Source organism: Plutella xylostella, chromosome 19 (assembly GCF_932276165.1).
Source record: "Plutella xylostella chromosome 19, ilPluXylo3.1, whole genome shotgun sequence".
Taxonomy (NCBI): Eukaryota; Metazoa; Arthropoda; class Insecta; order Lepidoptera; family Plutellidae; genus Plutella; species Plutella xylostella.
Window position 1 is genome coordinate 3854499 of NC_063999.1, and position 20693 is coordinate 3875191.

Below are 20693 nucleotides of genomic sequence, written 5' to 3' on the forward strand. Positions count from 1 at the left end.
TGATTATAATAAAAGTATCTACCCAGGAATCGATCCAGCATCGATTATTTTTTCATTCAAGCATAGGTCGGAAGCAAGGAACATTGCACTAGGTACATCTCTATGGCGCATGCGCGCTGGACTGGAGGCGCGCCGGCGCCATGTTCAATTTTCCGCCGAAAAGTTTGCCGCTATTCTTTGAAAGTATTTTTGTTAAGTCTTTACATTAGAAAACAAACATCTTTTATTAAATTATTATGTTTGTATTTGCAATATGCAATTGGAAAATCGATAAGGTAAGCTTGTGTGCGAATTATTTTAGGAAATTACGTAAAATGGAAATATTTTTATGTTTTTATCAGTAATTTGGCATCAGTTTAGTTACTAACCTAGGTTTTTGTTCTAGCGTTTTCGTTTCTAAACTCACTAAGTTTTGTGAAAATGGGTACCAACTTATAAGGATAAGCTTAATTCTGTCAACTATCCATACAATTTACCTACTTACTTTATTTTTCAGTGACAACAACAAGAAAATGAAAAAATCAACCAGACCCCTAAACCAAACATGAAATGCAGTATACAGGACATTCATTTATCTGGGAATTCTGGGATAACAATATTACAACGGCCATCAGACCTCGAAGTAGAAGGATAATGGAAATAAAATACAGAAATGAAATTAGGCAATTGTGTATATAAGTGTTATAAAAACTCCACGGTCGTGTGTGTTATTTTATTCACCCAAATAAAGTTTTACGTCTACAAATTTCTTTCTTTCTTCTTTTATAAAGAGTAATAAGTAGGTAGTATCTAGTAGTAGTTTCGTAAATTCAGGCATATCTATCCACACCCCTTTTATATTTAGGAAGAAAGTCGCTAATTCATCTTGATTTTATGGTTTGATGACGGCATCGGATGACACTGCGAAGGTGTGATGTAGTCATATTCCGATTTCCGAGGTACCTACCTATGTAAAATGTCATACTCCATGTTAGGGGTTCAGCAAGTATTTTAATAATCCATATTCCGAGTTATCAAATTATCGATTTAGAAACAACATAGATTTGTTACTCAAATCATACATAAAATATTGGTAAAATTATGTATCACTTACGTTAATAGCGATGAAATAACACTGTTTTTTATCATTTCAAATATACATACTAAGTTAAGGTTTTCTATGTAACCATGATTTTTGGGTCAACAATTATCGTGTCATATTAAGATTCCTAGAGGATATTTTGTACCGCCGAATTAGGTTATAAGCTTGTCACGTTCATCATTATTATTATGTAATCAAGCATATACTTCAAATGTTATTATTTGTAAAGTTATAAGCTAAAAATCATGACATAGTATTTTTCCTTATACCGAGGGTAACTCGGAGTTAGGAACAACGTATAAAAATCAGGCCCTTATACCGAGGTATTTTGTTTTTGAGTTTAAAGGGGTTAAATTAGTTTAAAAAGAGTTAAAATTTAAATTTAATGTAAGTATAAGAATATAATAAACTAAATATAAACTATTTACAAAGTTGAACGTCGTATAAATATTAAAAAACACAATTATTAAATATGGCTGGCCTTACGTAAGCCGGGTCGCGTTTGTATGAAAAACATGGCGGCGTCGCCCTCACGGCACATTACATGAGTTTTTAGTAATTTTAGGCAATTTTAAACATATTTACTACATCAAGTAGTTTCAGTTAAAGATAATGAACGATTAAATGTAATTTTAGAGTATCCAAACCTATTAAAATGAGTAATAATCATGAAAATAAATATAACTCGAAATAAGGACGCCATTTTGATTACCGCGATATATGGACCCGTTACCTTACCTTAATACCTTAGGTAGCAGCTTAGGTATTTTTGTACTGTTACATTCAAAAATATTCAACACCTTTGATACTCATTGTGAGCCTCGTGGTCCTGAAAGCATGATTGGTAAAATTTATGCAATAATTTTTATGCAAATTCAAACTTTCAACGCGATCTCTATAATATTATCGATTAGTCCAAAGAGCAAAAAAATACCTAAACTTAGGTCCCCCGAGCCACACACATGATAGGTCGTAGCCTTGATTGATTAATGACTCACCCAACTTGGAACAAGTTCTGCGGTTTCAGATTTCAGCGTTCAGTTTACTCACTTACCTAACTACGAGTAGCTGTTAATTACCGTGCGTCAGGGATCGAACTTTCAGTGGGTTTATTAGCCGGCGGGACCCCAAATGAGGGTTCTGTTTTTTTACTTAGCTTTGAAAAACCTCTTGGAAGAGATTCAAATTTAGTATTTGCTTTTTTATGGAGATATGAAGTGAATGCTGTACGCAGTGTTACTTTTCTATCTTGTTAGCGATTCGAAAATGTGCAAAATTTGATGTTAAGGTCTGAACTATAGACGTAGTAACTAACTTTTAATCTGTGCTACAATTTACTGTATAGTAGAAATATGACTACCAGGTTTGCTTACACCTAACTACAGCAGAAAAGAAACAAAATCTGTTTATTAGTTCTGATAATCGTCAGGTTAATTTACCGACAAAAAAAATTGTATTTTGTAACAATTATCCACAATAACGCAGACAAGCCTGAGTTTTCTTTTATCTACATTACGGTCAGTTACAAAAAGAGCCTTTGAAAATTACGTTTGCAATCAAAAGTTACCTTTGTGGAGCTCGCAATCATTTTCATTACTGTCTGACCCGAATGGGGCACTGTGAAATGGAACCGTTCTTACAATAAACTGTAGAGTACTTTGTGAGAGTGATGAGACAAAATGTGGATTTTATATCGACTCTTTTTGAAATATTTGCAGTTATTATTATCTTGTGGAGAACTGCACTTTTTCATTCTAACTTTCGCGAGTAAGCTCCAGGTCATCATCGTATTGTTTTGTTATAAGAACTATATTCAGGTTCTTAATTTCAATTTAATCAGTTAATAGGACCCAATACATCAAAAATAATTTTCAAAGTCCGTCCATAACTACATACTAGCGAAGATATCGGTGGACATACACAAAAAAACATTAAGACAAATTGAGAACCTCCTCCATTTTTCGAAGTCAATAAAAAATATGAAAAATGCGGTTGGAATCGGTTGGTACCCCAAAGGGTCCCACAGATCCTATCAATTCATTGTGATTTTCAAAGAAGGAGTCCTTTTCTTGAATATTATTTTATAGAAAATTCTGAAAAGTTAATTTCACGCTGAAGACTCCTTAACAAAATGATAACCGATTTCAATGCTCAAGACAAGAGGTGAAACTTTTAATGAAAAAATTAGCAAGCATGACAATCACAGTATCTTTCCGATCTTGCATGAACTGATGTAGTCGTTGCAATTCAGATTTATTATTATAAGGCGTAATTAAGCACTCAAGTGGCAATTTGATAGTACCCAATTTGTAAATAAATTGTGTGACAAAAATTAGCACTTAATATTTTGGAAACTAATCACTGAGTCTAAAAATGGTTTGAGCAAACCTATAATATTTTTGAAAGACCTATGGGTTCATTTTTCCTTTTGATGTACGGAACCCTAAAAATATGTAACCTTCTTTTAAATTTTCATCCAATCACAATTAAATATAGCATCTTGTCCCTGCAAAATTTCACATATTAAGCCGATTCCAACTTTGCGCAACTGGAGTACAGTAGAGAATTGAAAAGACAGTATTGAGAGATTCTAAAGAACAATTGATTCGTCTGCGGAACCGATAATTACTCGAGTCTGACTCGCACTGGAGCAGTCTCTTTCCATGCTAATCAGAACTTAGGTACAGTTTAATTAAATTCAAACTTCTGCAAAGTCAGCTGCGCGCTATTTTTTATCAAGAGCACCCATTCATAGTCGTCAAAAAGAAAAGTATCTTAGAGTAATTAGAATCAGAGATAAGTTGGTGCTGATTATAAATGGTCGCTAGTCCTGAGGTTCTCTTCATTTCACCTGTTTATTTTCTATTGTATAAGTATAGTTAATTTTCCCTTTAGAATGTTATATGAAGAGACCTGTAGTGTAGGTATATTTGGCTTGTGTGAAGTCGCGGACACAGTACGAGTTAGCAAAGAATTCCCTGAAGCGAGATCCGAACTGACCCGTTCATTAAAAGTTGCTCGGCGCCGCCGTCCCCTTCTCATTCTTAATTACCGAAACAAACTCTTGTGTTGATTATGATTTCTGTTCACATGCGCATCATAACCTCACATCTGTTTTTACTCGAATAATGATTAGGTTGGATTTGGTGGAGTAGCAAGACAGCTTATAATACGCAGTGGCCACGCCACATGCAGCCGAGTTTCCCACTGCCCTGATGAGTTTTCATTTCGGCCTAATTTTCATTTCGCGCGGGGTCGATCATTTCCAATTTCCGCTTCCCCGTCCAACGTTTAGGTAATCTAATTGATTTAGTTAACGCGTGTTACAACATTCCTCAATTTGTTTCAGATCCAGCGAGCAGAGGCGTGAAGATAACAACAATAAATTAAATTTAAACTAGTAGTATATTTAAAAGTAATAGCAACAAAAATAGTCCAGTAGAGCTAATCTTAATCTAAGTAACCGTAACAAGAAGCGCCTTGATAATCAATTAAAGTGTAGGCTAGTGCAACCGAAGTGCTTTACGTGGTGACTGAGTGCGGGTCTAGCATGGGTGGCGCGCGTGCGTGAGCGCGTCCACACGCGCGGTTTGTCGGCCGGCAAGATTGAGGGCGTGGGGGGGTGCGGGTGGGGCAGGCGCGCGCGCGTGCGTCCGCTGCAGGCGCTGTCCCGCGCGGCGGCCATGTTGTCGTCGCAGCGGTCGCAGTCGTGCAACGAGGAGGGCGCGTTCTTCGGCGCGCGCGCGCTGCGCCGGCCGCGCGGGAAGGGCAGCGGCGAGCCCCCGTGCTAGGGGTACGCCATGTCGCTGCGCAGCCTCCACCGCCGGATGTCTTCCGCCAACAACACGTGAGTATACACATTATTTTTTCTGTGTTTGTGACTGATATGGTTGTTTTAATTAGACATGGGCTGAACATGTTTTTCATCTAATTCAGTATTACAAAAGAAGAACTACAAAAGACTATAAATACAAGAACTATAAATAAAAAACAGCACAAAACCTGCCGGAGTAAGTTTACCTACAGATTGTATGGGAGAGCAAAAAACAAAATAAGGAAATAATGTATAGATCTATAGATAAACGAGACACCGATAAAAATATCCGAATATCTTAAATGTCTACTTGACAGTCAATGATCCGTAAATCTCGACACGACAAGGTAAAATTTTGCATAAATCAAGTTATTGCCCTTTAACTTGAGCCCGATCTCTCATCGGAGGAGAATTCTCCAATGTCGATTGGAACAGCTCCGAAAGCTTGAATATTCAGTTACTAAATCATTACCTGAAGCAGAATGTCCTAAGATATCCCAGCAGCATTGAAAAAACAGCCGTATTCCGTCAGTCTTATGACAGTATTTCCAAAACATAGGTCTGAAACTAATGGGTCGATTCGGGAGATATCTAATCGCCATTCAATGTATGCAAATTGTTATTGACACAATCGTAAACCATATGCCGAGGAAAGCCCACAGGCATAATGTTCATTAAAATAGTAAATGACTATATATGCAGCTTAGTCCCATTGACTTACTTAGCTGCTGAATGTAATATGCAAAAGCTTTGAATTGTAAATTGGCCCTGAACATGCGAAATACTTTTATTTTGATTATAATATCATTTGGGTAGGTTTCAGTGGTGGTAAAGGGGCTTCCACATTTACATATCAATAAATCAGTCTGATTGACATATAAAAGCAGGAGGCCATTGATATTTCGGCGTAGGCCGCAGGGAAAATGCCCCCATTGTCGCGATTGATAATCAAACCGAAAATTGGCGTATTCCGTGCCATGTAACCATATATGTACTTTCGTGTACAGGAAGTAACACAAACCACTAAATAGATAATTATCCACCAATTCTACCATAATTGTTAATAATTGAATCCGCATCACAGCTGAATTCCTTCTTACTGATCGTGTTTGAAATAAAACAAACTACATAACTCTTCCGAATCCAGTTAAAAGCTGAAATCTATAGGTACTTAGGTACTTACCTACGTTATAACAAACAAACTTCTAACATTTAAGGTGAAACTGAACAAGTGATTAATGTAAAATTCATACGAACACTTTGTCACTTTAATATCCCTGAATATTTTAACTTTAACCTGCCGCCGCCGCCGCCCTTTTAAACCCTTTCGTGGCTTAAAATACTCAAATAGGCTACTGCCGCTTTTTCATCTCCATGAATTTCATGTAGGATATTTTCAACGTTGCCTGAGCTAAGTGTATAAATGCTACATCATTTGAAGAAGACAGATACATAATACCGATTTAGATATACAAAGGTTCTAGAAAATATGTAAATATGATTATCCATAATCATACTCTACATAGTGTAATAGTAACATTTCAGGATACTACGGGGACTTGAGTCTTACAAATCTAGATACCATGTGCTAATCAAAGTTATAACTGAAAGAAATATGCAAGTAGGGTAACCAACGGTCATGCATACATGTATATTTACGTATGATACTACGGCTTGGATCCATACAAATGTATCCTACTTACCTATACAAATATCTGTATGTATAAATGTATTCGTTCCCTCAACCATCAGGAAGTCAGAACTTTGTGGTGGTTACCGTTTGGCCGTCTAAGCCAGTAGCAACGAGGGCAAATATAGCCCCTATTTTGTAGCAGTTAAGCCTGAAATGTGGCGGGCAGGCTGCGTCCCATTTCACCGGTCAACATGCAACGGTCACCCACAAAGTGGATTCCGAACAGTGGCTTGAATTTATTTCGAACTTAAACTCGGCTAAGTAGGGGGGTAACATGACTTTTCGTTTTTCGTAAATTAGTTGCAGAATTAGGGAGGATTGATTGAACGAGTTATTTAGTAGAGTAAAAGAGTGTTATCTGTTTGTAATGTAGGCACATCAACAGTTAAAATTTGATCCCAGTCTCATGTGAAAGATGGGCTGGAGAATATTTTCATTCGATACACTGCTAGCTCTTAAATGAGTGCCCTTATAATTATGTAATTTATTCATCTGTAACTGTTGTTCTCGAACACTTCCATTGCGATCTCAATTTGAATAAACGTCGCAGGAACTATCGTATTCGTAGAAAAAACTGTACATTTTGCGTATTACTTAATGTGCTCTATATCTTGTTATTCTCTTGTCAGTGGGTATTCAGTAATATAAACAAGTCGGTCGTATCTAGCACTTATCCGATTGTTCGCGAGCACTATCAATGGAAATACAAGACAGATGTTTACAAAGTTCTGTCTGATAAATACAAACTGGCGTTGTATAGTTATATTATAATAATAATAATAATAAAGTTCTTTATTTACAGGTAAGACCCATTAGAATACAAATACAATAGTAAAATTAAATTAAATTATACATAATATGTTGCCTATGATAACTAATCTATAAAGCTAAGATTAGTTAAAATTTGCCATTCTCAGCACGGTGCACGGCCAACCAGTGTCTAACAAATCCGTTACCAAGGTTGGAACTAATCGTTTCTAGGATCCGGTTGTTAGAGTTCCTAATCCTAATTATGAAACCGGCCGCAGTTATAAAAGTTATTTATAAAGCCAACGAATAGGTAAGCATCGAGATAATGTTTATGGCTATTTATACAATATAGGGTGTTGCAAAAGTGGTTTAGTAAACCCAAAGGGGGTAACTCAGCTTTACATTCAACGATTTTAGAAATACGTAAAAAATTTGGATACTTATGACTTACCACTTAGTGAAAAAATATGTAATTAACGCAGTTTGTATAGAAAGCGTATGGTGGTAGATGACTATCGACAAATAATTGTAAAATTTTACATCGATTAAACCATTTGAATTTGAAGCATTTTTTTTAAACATTGTTCAAAATGGCCGCATGACTTATCCGCTTTTCCTCACACTCTGTATCCCATGCAGGGGTACAACGAACAACGAAATGCGGCAGGGGTACAACGAAAAGCGGGTGGCTGGCTCGCGAGTCACCTCTGACAACCACTTCGGGGATTACAGTCGTGAGCTTATTAGTTCATAGCTAAATCACACTGGATTCGAACCCACGTCTCACCCCTAAGAAGCAAGTACACAACCCATTGTTCTACCGCTGAAATTTCACACAAATATACCCCTATTACTTGGCTGCGTCGAGGATAGCGCCCCATGACGTCACGCGGACTATGACGTCACGCGACCTTGGCTCGTCTCACCTAGACTGTAGTATCGAATTTTCCCTGCTCCCTAGACGCGATTGTGCAACGTTTGAGCTGATACCGAAATAGAGTGATTTACTCAGGTTATAGGGTTAGGCAGTTAACTGGCTGGACTCCATCATACGCGCGTGTACGTACCTATTGTATGTTTATTGAGAGTATTGTGTGATGTTATTTTGGGAATTTAATCTAATAATTGACAAAATTTCAATATTTTATACAGTTAAAATTCGAAAACCATTTAGAGATATGGCTCTAATATTCACAAAAAAAAATGATTCAGATTTTTCTATTGATTTATTTCAGAGAAAAACATAAAATTCTAAATTCGCGTTCGTGACGTCACGATGTGGCATAATAATTAAACGCGCTTTTACTTCTACAAACATGAAGAAAAAAAAACATATTATGTCACTTTGACAATGACAATGACAAACATCACTCAAATGTCTGTCACTTTTATATGTCCACGTCAATGACGAAAGCTTGTGATGTCCTTGCCACAAAATGAAGTTGAAGTTAAAGTTGATTGGTCCTTGTTCATGTCAAGTTAATGTCATCAAACTTTTTTTTTAGGTTAGGCAGGCAACGAAAATATTTTTATTTAGAGCCTCAACGTGACTTCACTCAGGTTGTAAATATTTTGAACTTTGAAATTAAAAAAAATATATTAAAACATAGAAATATTAAGAAATAAAAAAATACGGGTCATCTAAATTTGTGATATCTCCTCGAAAATAAAATAAAATCAGTGAGCATTTTATTTGAAATGTTGTCAATTTAATTGTTTTTTGTGCAATAACGTGTAGCTACAAAATTAATGTAACCTATAAAACTGTATGTACACGCTGATTTGATAATAAATTTTATTATTATTTTATTTATTTATCGTTTGACTTGGCTTTGAATGGATACGCTTAATTAATACGTCATACTACAGGATTTAAAATGGTCTTAAAATTTATTTTTATTATGTTTCATTCATAGGGTTATGTGGTTTTTGCTCTGACTGCTGACGAAGGTCAAACAGACGAACTCGACAGCAATCCAATTGATTAGTGAGAGGTTGAGGAAGGTACGCAAAAAGGACATCATTTCATGAATTACGAATTAAATACGGAAAACAATTTTACAGGAAGTCCAACGATGGTCTCTACTCTCTACGCTGAATCCGAATTCAATGCATGTTCACAGAAATAAATCCACTAGAGTAGAACCACATAAACCATGCAGATAATCCCCTAATGCTCGTGTTTGTAAGCTATTCGCCTAATAGCTTAATTAATCTGCCGTACAACTTGCAATGGTAAACTTTAATTCATCTGACGCTGCACTTTAAGCTAATGTCGACTTTAAATGTATTGCTGCCTTGCTTTTTTTGACAGTAGGTATATGGGCAGAAATAGACAGTCTGCCAATCACAAGTACATGCAGTGACCAGTGTGTGTATGTACCTACTTTTGTTTTTTTAAACGTTTTCGTGAAGGTTTCTTTTTCCTAACTAAAAAAATTACCTCTTGCAGGTTGAAGAGTAGAAGATTCATTTAGCACTATGTCAATGAATATTTCAGTCAGTTTTCTCATTTTACTAACTCAAAAATTGTCCTGTTTCTAATAATAGTAACAATTAAAAGTGTACCTAATACAATATGTACCTCAGTTAGGCTAAATGCTTATGTTTATGACTTCTTAGGTAACATTTTATTGAAGTCATAAAATGTAGTATTTAAGATTAAGGGTTACAGCCTTCATAAAAGAGGCAATTAACCAAATGACTGTTAAATTTGCTGGTAAATTACGTACTACATAATAATATCGTAACGTATATGTATGATGCTGAAACATTACAGAGCTGATTTTGAATTAAATTAAGCTAGACTGGTAAAAAATGCTTTTAGCATTAAGTCCACCCTTTGTACATTAAAGTATTTGTGCAATAAAGGATTAAATAAAAACGCCCGTAACTAATAACGTTTTTTTTAAATTCTCTAGCTGTCATCCTCCGTACTGACTTTATTGTATCACTTATAAAAACCTATAAAATGAAAGTGTAAACCACCCACATACAAGTTTAATAAAAAAATCACAAATGACCTATCGAATGACCTAGATGCCACTTGGCGGGACGCCAAAAAGCAGCCACGTATCTAGCAAAAGCTGGAAAGATTCGAATTTTCACTTTTTTTAATTATCAACCGCTTGAGGCTGATATGCATCGTGCTCGAGCCCGAATTTCTTGTGAAAAAAAAGATAAATTGTCACAGTTCCATAAATTTGGCGCGCCATGTAAATTCGGTGACCTTTATCGAAACAAATGGAGACAAATATTTATGCAGATAGTATTATTTCCAGTAAGCGTGCCACGCAAAATTTCAGTGTTTTCAACCTGTAATATTTATGGTAAGTTAAAGAACAGTTTTTCATTCCGTTATGAAGTATTTTATTATGGTTTCTTCTATGGTTAAAATACTAAAGTAAAGTAAAGTAAAGTAAAGTAAAGTAAAGTAAAGTAAAGTATTGTTTATTTGCATGAATATAGGTGTTACATAAGATGTTACATTAAAATGTCAATAAATAAAAAAAAATCACTATATTCTACCATGCAGGCATGCAAATATTATTTATCTAATTACAATTATGTCACTATCAGTATAAAATTAAGATCATCAAACATTATTAATTATATATTATATTATTTCTAGTCAAAATTGTCGTCTAGGAACTCTTGCAAACTATAGTAGCATTTGCCTATTAGTAATTTCCTTAATGTTACTTTGTACAAATGTGTATTATCTATATTTCTAATGGATTTAGGTAGCTTATTATATATTTTCGGAGCCATACCAAATATGCTCTTGCTAAACAGGGTGGTTGAGCGGACCGGAGCACACAATTTAGTGTCTCTTTTACTTTTAAGTTTATTGAACAGGTTTAAATTAGACCTAACGAATACGGCAGTTTCAAAGATATAAAGTGATGGTAGGGTCAACACATTATATTTTTTAAAGTGTGGCACACAGCTGTCGGTTTGCTTCAGTTTACATATTGCCCTTATGCAACGTTTCTGCGCTTTAAATGCCATCTCTTTGTGAGTCGAGTTTCCCCAGAATATTATGCCATATCTTAGTAGAGGCCACAAATGCATGATATACTGCTAATAGGGCAGATAGACTGGTTATTTTAGCAAGCATGTATAGAGCATAGGAAAACTGACTAACTTTTTTGCAAATTTGATCTATCTGTGGCTTCCATGTTAAATGAGCGTCAATGTTTAGTCCTAAGAATTTTGTTTCATTTACTTCGTTAATTTTTTCATCATTATATTGAATGTCAAGTTTCTTATGTATTTTATTGTAATTGTTGGTAAATGTCATAATATGTGTTTTACTAAGATTGATAACAAGATTATTATGTTCAAGCCAATCGATAATAGTTCTTAGAGAGTTATTTATTTCAGTTTCATAGTTGTTTGGGTTTTGACATTCAGCAATCAAGGTGCTGTCATCCGCAAATAGGACCATAGGATGTGACACTGATTTAGGCAGATCATTTATATAAATGAGGAACAGTAATGGCCCTAATACACTACCTTGCGGTACACCATATTGCACTGTTCTAGGTTGTGAAGAATAATGAATTTCTGTTTTAGTTTTATGACATATTTTTGAGACCTGCGTTAGTTGTTGTCTGTTGTTTAGATAGCTTTTAATGAGTTCATGTGCATTACCTCGGATGCCATACATATAAAGCTTTTTCAGTAGTATATTGTGGTCAACAAAGTCGAATGCTTTGGTCATATCCATATACATGGCCGTCACTGGGATTTTCTTATCTAAATTCGTTACTACTTTTACCAGAAAATCATATATAGCTAAGTCAATTGTCATATTTTGTCTAAAGCCCTTCTGTTCTTCAGTAAATAAATTCTTTTTCTCAAAGTATTGGTTTAGGTTATAAATTACTTTTTCAAAAACTTTTGAGAGTATAGGTATTAACGCAACTGGTCTATAGAAATTCATGTTTTTCCGATCACTCTTCTTAAATACTGGCTTAATAATAGAAATTTTAAGCTTTTCTGGGAATATCCCCTTCTCGATAGAAAGGTTTATAAGATAGCTTAAAACAGGTGATATGACTTCTGCTACATATTTTAATACCTTCGTGCAAATTTTGTCATGACCAGTGCTATTAGTATTTTTTAAGTTCTTTATTATTAAATACACTTCATAAGGGGTGGTAGGATTCAAGAACAAGGAATTAGGATTAAAAGTGATTCCTACTGGGTTAATTTGATTAGTTTTCTTAGTACATTGTTGATTTACCTGATCAATGTAAAAATCATTGAAGGCTTGTGCAATCTCTTGTGGATCAGTAATAAGGTGTTCGTCAATTTTAATTTGTTCAATGTAATTTTTATGGTTATTGTTATTATTATTTTTTGTGTTATCATTTATTATTTTCCATGTAGCTTTAGATTTGTTTTTTGATGTTTTTATATTGTAATCATTTTGTGATTTTTTAGTCATAGTAATAATTTTTTTAAGTCTTTTAGTGTAGTTTTTAAATATTTGTTTGTTTTCTTGACTGGGTGACTGTCTATATTGCCATAGTAACTGTCTCTTTCTTTTAGTGTATAGTTTTATGCCCTTTGAGATCCATTGTGGTCGCCTATGGCTCGATATTTTTACTCTTATAGTCGGAAAACACAAATCATACAACATTTTAAATAAGTCATAAAACTCATTGAATGTAGAATTGACGTCATTGCTACTGTATATCTCACTAAAACTGAGCCTTGATAAGTGTTCCTTAAACTTATTCAGGTTATCAATATTGTAATCTTGTTTTTGAGAATACCAATAATTAAGGACAGAGTAGTTTCTGACAGGGCACCTCAGTATCTGTCCAGTATGATCCGAGAGTGCCAGTTCTACAACTTCACTCTTGCACCCCCTAATATTGTGTGCGAAGTTGTCCAAGCAAGTACCGCTGCTAATACGTGTGGGAGTATTGAAAGTTAGTTTTAAGTTGTAGCTCATTAAAAGATCTTCGAAGTCATTTGAAAATCTATTACTTTTTAGTCGGTCTATGTTAAAATCTCCACATATAATAGTTTGCCTTTTGCCGTAGCAGAGTTTCCTTAGTAGTTTGTCTAAATTTTTAAAGAAAATGTCATAAGTCTTAATGTCATATTTTGCTTTTCTGTATACACAAATCAAATTATATTATACTAACTATTGCACCGTTCTTTCGATCCCGATGATAGTTTGAAAAAATGCAATAAAGTCAAAATTAATTCAGCATTTTTTATAGGATTTGATAAAACATGAAGAATGGGCTGTTGGAAGCGTTTTAACGTCGATTTCTTTTGTGGATAACTCGATCAGTGATCAGTGAAAATTTGATCTCGCTTAAAAGATCGCTCCATTGATCCTCTACACCTCGTCTACTTGTACATTTGTACAGTTTCTCCTGGTATTTCCGTACATACAATATTCTCATGTACATGTATGCTTGTGCCGGGCAGACATTTATTTAAAAAGAGAACATGACGGATAATACTTATGACAATAAAATATTATTCATTGTGTAAAATTATTTGCCCAGCAGTAGGACACTAGAGGTTGAGGAAAAAAAAATATAAAAAAAATTATGCGTTATTGCATGAGTTTATCTCGTTAAGGGTTGCAGGCGTGAGTGATAATGATAATTACATACATATGCACTGCATATGATTACTTAATGTGAAAAAGAGATAGGTAATATTTATTTCCATCAAGCAACTGCTCAATATATTTGTATGAAATCCCGCAGAGATTAAAAGATAAATGAGCATGATTTATTGACGAATAAAAATAAATGAGCATGAAACGTAATTAATTAATAACCGATGCGATGTAACTGCAATAAACATTTCATTCTGTTCCGAATTCACTGGTGTGTACTGCGATTGCAACCAGAATGCATTGAAATAAAGCGGTCGACCTCGATTATTGGGAGCGATTAATTGTCAATACATGTATGTTTTGACAATATCGGAACATGTGCTAAGATTGTCAGGGGACGTTGGCGGGTGATCAATCAGTGTAGTTCGTGCTATCGGGAATTGTTGGATGGAGGATGTTAGCTCGTAAGTACCTACCTACAATAATAAGTAAGCGGACATTCGATTATTACATCCATAACACAGGCATAGACTGTTGTTTGGTTTGTCATTTAGCCACCCTCTGTACGCCATCTTAGCATTTTAACTATTGTTTTCACAGTTACTGAACTAAAGTTTTAGGTCACTATAGAAGCTATTTCCGTTAATTAATTGTTCTGGTTTCAATATAAACAGAATGGGTTACCTGTTCCCAAAGCTTGTAACTTTACTCATCTATAACTTGTTGGGACGGTAGTAGAGCAAGCTGGCCAGTACTCCATCTATCGTTGTACCTACATACACATAGAGAGGAAAATGGTTGACCAAATTCACACAAAGGTTGCCTGGAAGGGATGGCTCTTAGCGATAAGGAATATTTTACTTACTAATTCAACTTTTTAAAATTGCAATGTCGTTAAATTCTGTTTTTTATCATCAATGTTATATTGTAGAGGCATTGTAAATGGCATTTCATGAGAAATCTTGAATATGTTCTTCTGACACCATGTTGCTGTGAGCAAATATTTGAAATTAAACTATAGAAAAAAAGAGACAGTAAAGTAAGCGCTTATAAGTTTCAAGCTTTCTTTCTCTATATGGCCTTACGTAGTACGTAGTAATAAGTTATCGAATAAAGAGTAAGTACTGCTTTAGTTTTAACCTAGAGTGATGGCGGTTTCTGGGCAGGACATGGGCACAATGGCCGGTCTCCATCTCATCGCGTCCGCGAACCAATACCGATCCACCATCGAACTTGCCTCCCCCGGAATCGTATGACCCTTTAATTATTAGTAGCCGAAAATGTACCTACAGAGACAGATACCTTCATACGACTACAGTAGCTAAATATGACTCCTAAGACCCACGAATTAAGAACTATGTACAGAGATATGTACAATCTTTGGGTACGGTACCTCGCATGAGACTAAATTATTTTGCCAGTTGACTGACAAAGGGTTAAGTTATTATAATAGTTCCGAGTTCCTTAGAAACCGTTGGAATATTATATTAGGTAAGTACGTATTTCACCTGATTCTGACATTTAGAAGGATGACATAAGTTAGAATAGGTATTTAAACAATAGCTTGGTTAAACTAGTACCTATGCAATGCAGAGCTTATACCGCTCATACCCAATTAACAAGGTAGGATCTATGCGTAGTGTAAATGACACGATCGATAAATCGGTTATTTCTGCGGCTCCCAACGAAGCTGATATAGGATGTTTCTAAATCGGCGGCAGTCGCAGCACGCGTCAACTACAGGCAATTAATCAATTATTTTCACTTCATTAGGCGGGTTTATTCGCAGCGACGACGACACCGCGGGTGGCGCTACGAATTTGTCACCCCGGCTTCTGATTGGCTGAACGCCGTGATGGTAATATGACAAGCTGGGTTTCCGCGTTGTCGCTCCATGTTTTCCAACAAATATTTTTGATGTTCACATTATTTTTGTTTTATTTTTATACAAGCCTATCTGAATTGCTGTCTGAACTGCAAAACAAGCATCATATCATATGCAATGGCTCTGGCCAACGTACAACAACCAAACCACGTATAGGAAATTAGGAACTTTACGCCTATTTCAGAATACAATATGGCTGTTACATAACAGTATGGTTAGTATTCTCTTGATGTTTACAGACTTGCTATAACTGTCCATTTCCTATTGTTTACGGTGGCGTGACCTGATTGGGCTCGTCCCAATGTGTCTTAATTGAGCCAGAGGTTTCTAGTGCCCTACACAAACAAATCTGAACCTCACATCAATATTCAAATATTATTACAGTATTGAATACATGTGGTTGATACTGAATGAAAATATATATATTTTTAATAATACGAGTATTTCATTGATTAATTAAATGAATAAGTATTACTTACGTAATTATAAAAAGGAACGAAAAAAAAACGATTCATACGCCAAATCTTTGATTGCCAGATATGCCTTAGGAACTGGTATTACTCCTGCATATTCGTTTCGGAACGTCAGTTTTACAACAGCTATGCATGCAGCCAATAGCCATGGTGCGGGGTAAATTGCGGCGGTCGCTGGTTGGATAATCAATTTGTCGCCTCGGTGCCGGCCAATGACGCTGCGAGGAATATGGCAGCGCTCAATGCCATTCCGGATGGATGACCAAAACGGAATATCAATTGCGTTACGTTACGTTGCAAACGACTCATCTTTTTTTACCCGACTGCCGAAGGAGGAGGGTAATGTTTTTCGATTGTATGTTTGTATGTATGTATGTATGTCTGTTTCTTTGTTCCCTCCTGTAGCCTAAACGGCTTGATTTTGATGTTTGATGTATCGTTAGAAGCGTATTAATTGCGCGATGGTTATAGGCTATGTAACGTTACATTAAAATGTACATTACAAATACAATTACAGCGCCCTCTACACAAAGTGATGATCGAAAAAATAATATTTTTCAACTATGCCGTGTGGGGTATCAAATGAAAGGGCTTGATTAGCACTTTACAAAAATATGCATATTGTAGGTATTTAAATCACAAAACCAAAATAATTGAAAAAAAAAAGTTCTTAAACTGAAGCCAGACTACTGACATAAAATAAAAACAACTAAAAAGTTACAAATAAAAAAATATAATTATATAGACCATCTTGACCGCCACACAAAGTATCTACCTAATGGTCGAAGCTACCTAACTATCTAAGTAACGTTCAGCTAAATGGTGAACCCTCTGCTGGTCCCCGCCTGCGATACTTTCCATTAACATTTAGACTTGTTTTCATATTTTTAGCATGCAGTCCGGTTTTTTGTTTGTTTATAATTATTTATATTTTTTCTCTGTTTGCTACCGAAATACGCTTAAGTTACCTTACTTTTTACCGTCGATACACCTTATAATTTGACAATACATACTACATATTACTATACACTATCAAGGCATCAAACATAAAAAATGGTCCATAAATTTTAACATCTATATTGATAGGAAACATGGCTTAAGCATATACATAGCCTTAAGTACACTTTTGACCTTTAAACTTAATAGACGTCTCTTTTTTGGTCGATGGTTAAAAAAATCTATGTGAAACAACGTGTTCACAGGCTAGGAGCAACCTCAATTTGCTTTTGGAATTACCGCTCGTTTTAGCTCCCTTTTTGTTTGTTTTCCCGCCAGAGTTGGAGCCAGGTTGCGAAGTTACGAGCACATCATATAGGTGATGTGCTGCGGTTGCGGCTACGACCATATCACATAACATTGAATTTTCTTTTCGACAGTCAGAGCTACATTTTCTGTTCCTCTCTTTCATTCATATTACAGATTTACATTCATAATGACGACTGAATTGTGTAGTGGTTAGTGACCCTGAAAGCTGTGCCGAGCTGTGCTGTGTGCTGAGCTGTGGTCCCGGGTTCGATTCCCGGGCGGGGCAGATTGTTTAAAGACGGATATTAAAGTTAAACAACGCGATATCGGGTGACCCTCGTGTGAACAGTAAACTCTTTTGTACCATATCTAATAGGTATATATATATAAACACTCACACCTTGTACTAATGTACTCCCTTGCGGGGTAGGCAGAGGTGCATTGCTGCACACACCTTTCGCTAGTGTTTATTTTAGTCCCAATGTAATAGGGGGCTGGCCTATTGCCATTTTACGGGCACATCCAAGACCCGAGAACATTTAATATCTGTGTTTGAACAAATATCTGCCACATCCGGGAATCGAACCCGGGACCTTCGGCTCAGTAATCAGGGTCACTAACCACTACGCCACTCGGTCGTCAATCTCATAGGTAGTTATGTATTTGTATTTCACTTCTCCAAGGCGTGTCCACAGCACGGACTAACTTCGGTCTGTGACGCCAACACTGGCAATATGTAAAGCGAGACGATGGTGACCCACTTACGTCTCTTGTTATCCTAGGCTCTGATATATCGATATCCACTTAAAGGTTAAATAAACATTTTTTGGCTAATTTTTCAATAGGCAGATAAAAGTTATCTGTGGAATAATTATGATGCTGTCGCGACTGAATGTTTGTGTTAGACAGTGTCAGCAACAATTTTATTCCTCAGATAACATTTATCTGACACTTGAAAAATCAGCCCTAAGTAAGGAGTTTGCTTTTCTTTGGGTTTGTTAGACTTCACGTATGGTTTGGTAATTGAAGGTAAAATATAGTCATGCAATTTTGTATCCACAGCCGAAAGGGGGTGGTCATCCTGAATAACTCCCTGAGTCACCCCCTTTCTGCTTATTACCTATACCATTTTTGCAACACCCTGTAGTCATTGTCACCGACAGCGACATCCTAAGAACAATTGAATTCTTTGAATCACCCAAATCTCTCATCAGCGCACCTCTCCCCGCGACAACCAACAAAGTGTGGCCATTCCTCTTCGAAATAGATAGAAGGCACTCACCATTCAGTTTGCATTGTCCCTTATATCAACCTGTTCGAGGTGACTAATGACACGTATCTCCCGGCCTCAGAGACTGCTATTGTTTAAAGAGATTGTGTTCAGCAGACTAGACGTTGGCTGGGAAGTTTGTAACTTTATTAGCGTTGGAAGAAGACAGGTAGCCTCTATGAGTTTGTTGGCAGCATGATGCATGGCACCCGTTTTTATTGGAGCAACGTGTTATTTATTTATTTTATGTCAAACTCAAACTTAACCTCATGAAAAAGAACATAAAACAGGGTGTAAATAACATGTTTAAAAATATTGGTCATCTAAAAACTCTAAAGACCCAAACATGACAAATAGATAAATTATATACCTATTTCATGTGTTTTCTCGTAAGAAGTGGTTTAGACAAAGCCCCCGTTCTTACGGACTTACTGGTAATTTTTTGACATTCTTGACTACTACAATGGGAAGTAGAATGTATGTTGATCTTATATGAGTTTGCTCAAGGATATTCACCTGGCGGACACATCAATGTGATGTGTTAATTGAGTGGCGTCTCCAAACAATGGGTCAAGTGTAACAATAGCCGCCATATTGGATGTAGGTAGCTACCTAGCGGAGCCAGTGATGAAGATGACAGTGATGTTAGTGTTACGGACTTATTGCTTAATAGCTTTTCCATGCGGGCTACTCTGCGGTTTCCCGTGGGAATGCCGGGCATAAAAGTAGCCTATAGCAATCATGGATAACAACAGCAACATGGTTTCGAAACCTATTCAATCAACATTCAAATCTGTCCTCTTTATAATAATTTGGGTAGTTTCTGCATTACATAGACACTTAGTATACTTTAATAGGTAACTACTCGTAATGCTGATATTAATTACGGGTCGTCATAAAAATACAAAACTAATAATCGCTGTAAAGTAGTAGTAATGCGTTAGTAGCCACAAAATATAAAATTATTTAGAGAACACTGTATTATTAAATTTGCAGAACTTTTACAATAATATATGGCATTGAATAGCGAGCTTCTCATCTCTTGGATTCTTTCATGTAACGGGCGCGTATCTGGAGCAAGGCAAAGGAAATGAAATTATTATGCCTTTCAGTGCAACTTGTATGCTCCGAATAAGGACGGTTCATGACCCTCCATTCCATCTCAAAAATGTAGTTATACGAGTACTGACAGAAGATGGACTATGACTGAGTTTCTGGAAAGCTCTCGACTCAAATAAAAATTATCTCCATTGTGAACCAAATTTAATGTTTTAGTTTTGTAACGCAACATGTGTTAGGTACTAAAAATAGTAAAATTTGTAGTTGAGATCATTTCATTGAAGACTCAACAAATTATTTAGCCTATGGGAAGCACATTATAAATAGTATTGTCAGTATCAGTATCTATCTATTTGACATTCGGTAGCTTCATTTTAATTATTTATTAACTGATCAAATCGCGTGTACCGTTTCAATAGATCTGCATATGTGTGATCGAATCATGCCGATCAATTTGAAATTGGAGCGGCTCCTGGCTGGCTCTGGTAACTTTGAATAAATTTCTAACGCATGAATATTGCTGGCTGGTTAGCGGGAATATTCCAGTACTTAGTAGCTACATATGTGAGGTTTAAAAAGTTTATAGAATTTGAATTAATACAATGACATGACTTGACTATTTATTACCTTACATCATAGAACAACGCGGACTCTCACATTTTCGAAGTGCTTATCGGACATCGACTACGACTATCGCTTGTTCCTAGTTTAATTATGTTTTAGCTTCAAATAAAATATTGTCAACACTCATTCTGGCACTAATGACTTAGAGCCACTATACCCTGTCGGCCGTAATAAAAACAATTCACCAAAATGTTGACGACTTCC

General features: G+C 35.9%; 1 protein-coding gene across 8 annotated transcripts in view; it reads left to right on the forward strand.

Annotated features, from left to right (window-relative positions):
- LOC105380206 (potassium/sodium hyperpolarization-activated cyclic nucleotide-gated channel 2) overlaps positions 1–20693 on the forward strand; it is a 202113-nt gene that overhangs the window by 15007 nt on the left and 166413 nt on the right. For all 8 annotated transcript variants that reach the window (XM_038106280.2, XM_038106279.2, XM_038106281.2 and 5 more), the window contains exon 2: positions 4431–4928. In XM_038106280.2, coding sequence (XP_037962208.1) covers positions 4882–4928 — 47 coding nt within the window. In that variant the 5' untranslated portion in view covers positions 4431–4881. The remainder of the gene's footprint in view (positions 1–4430; positions 4929–20693) is intronic.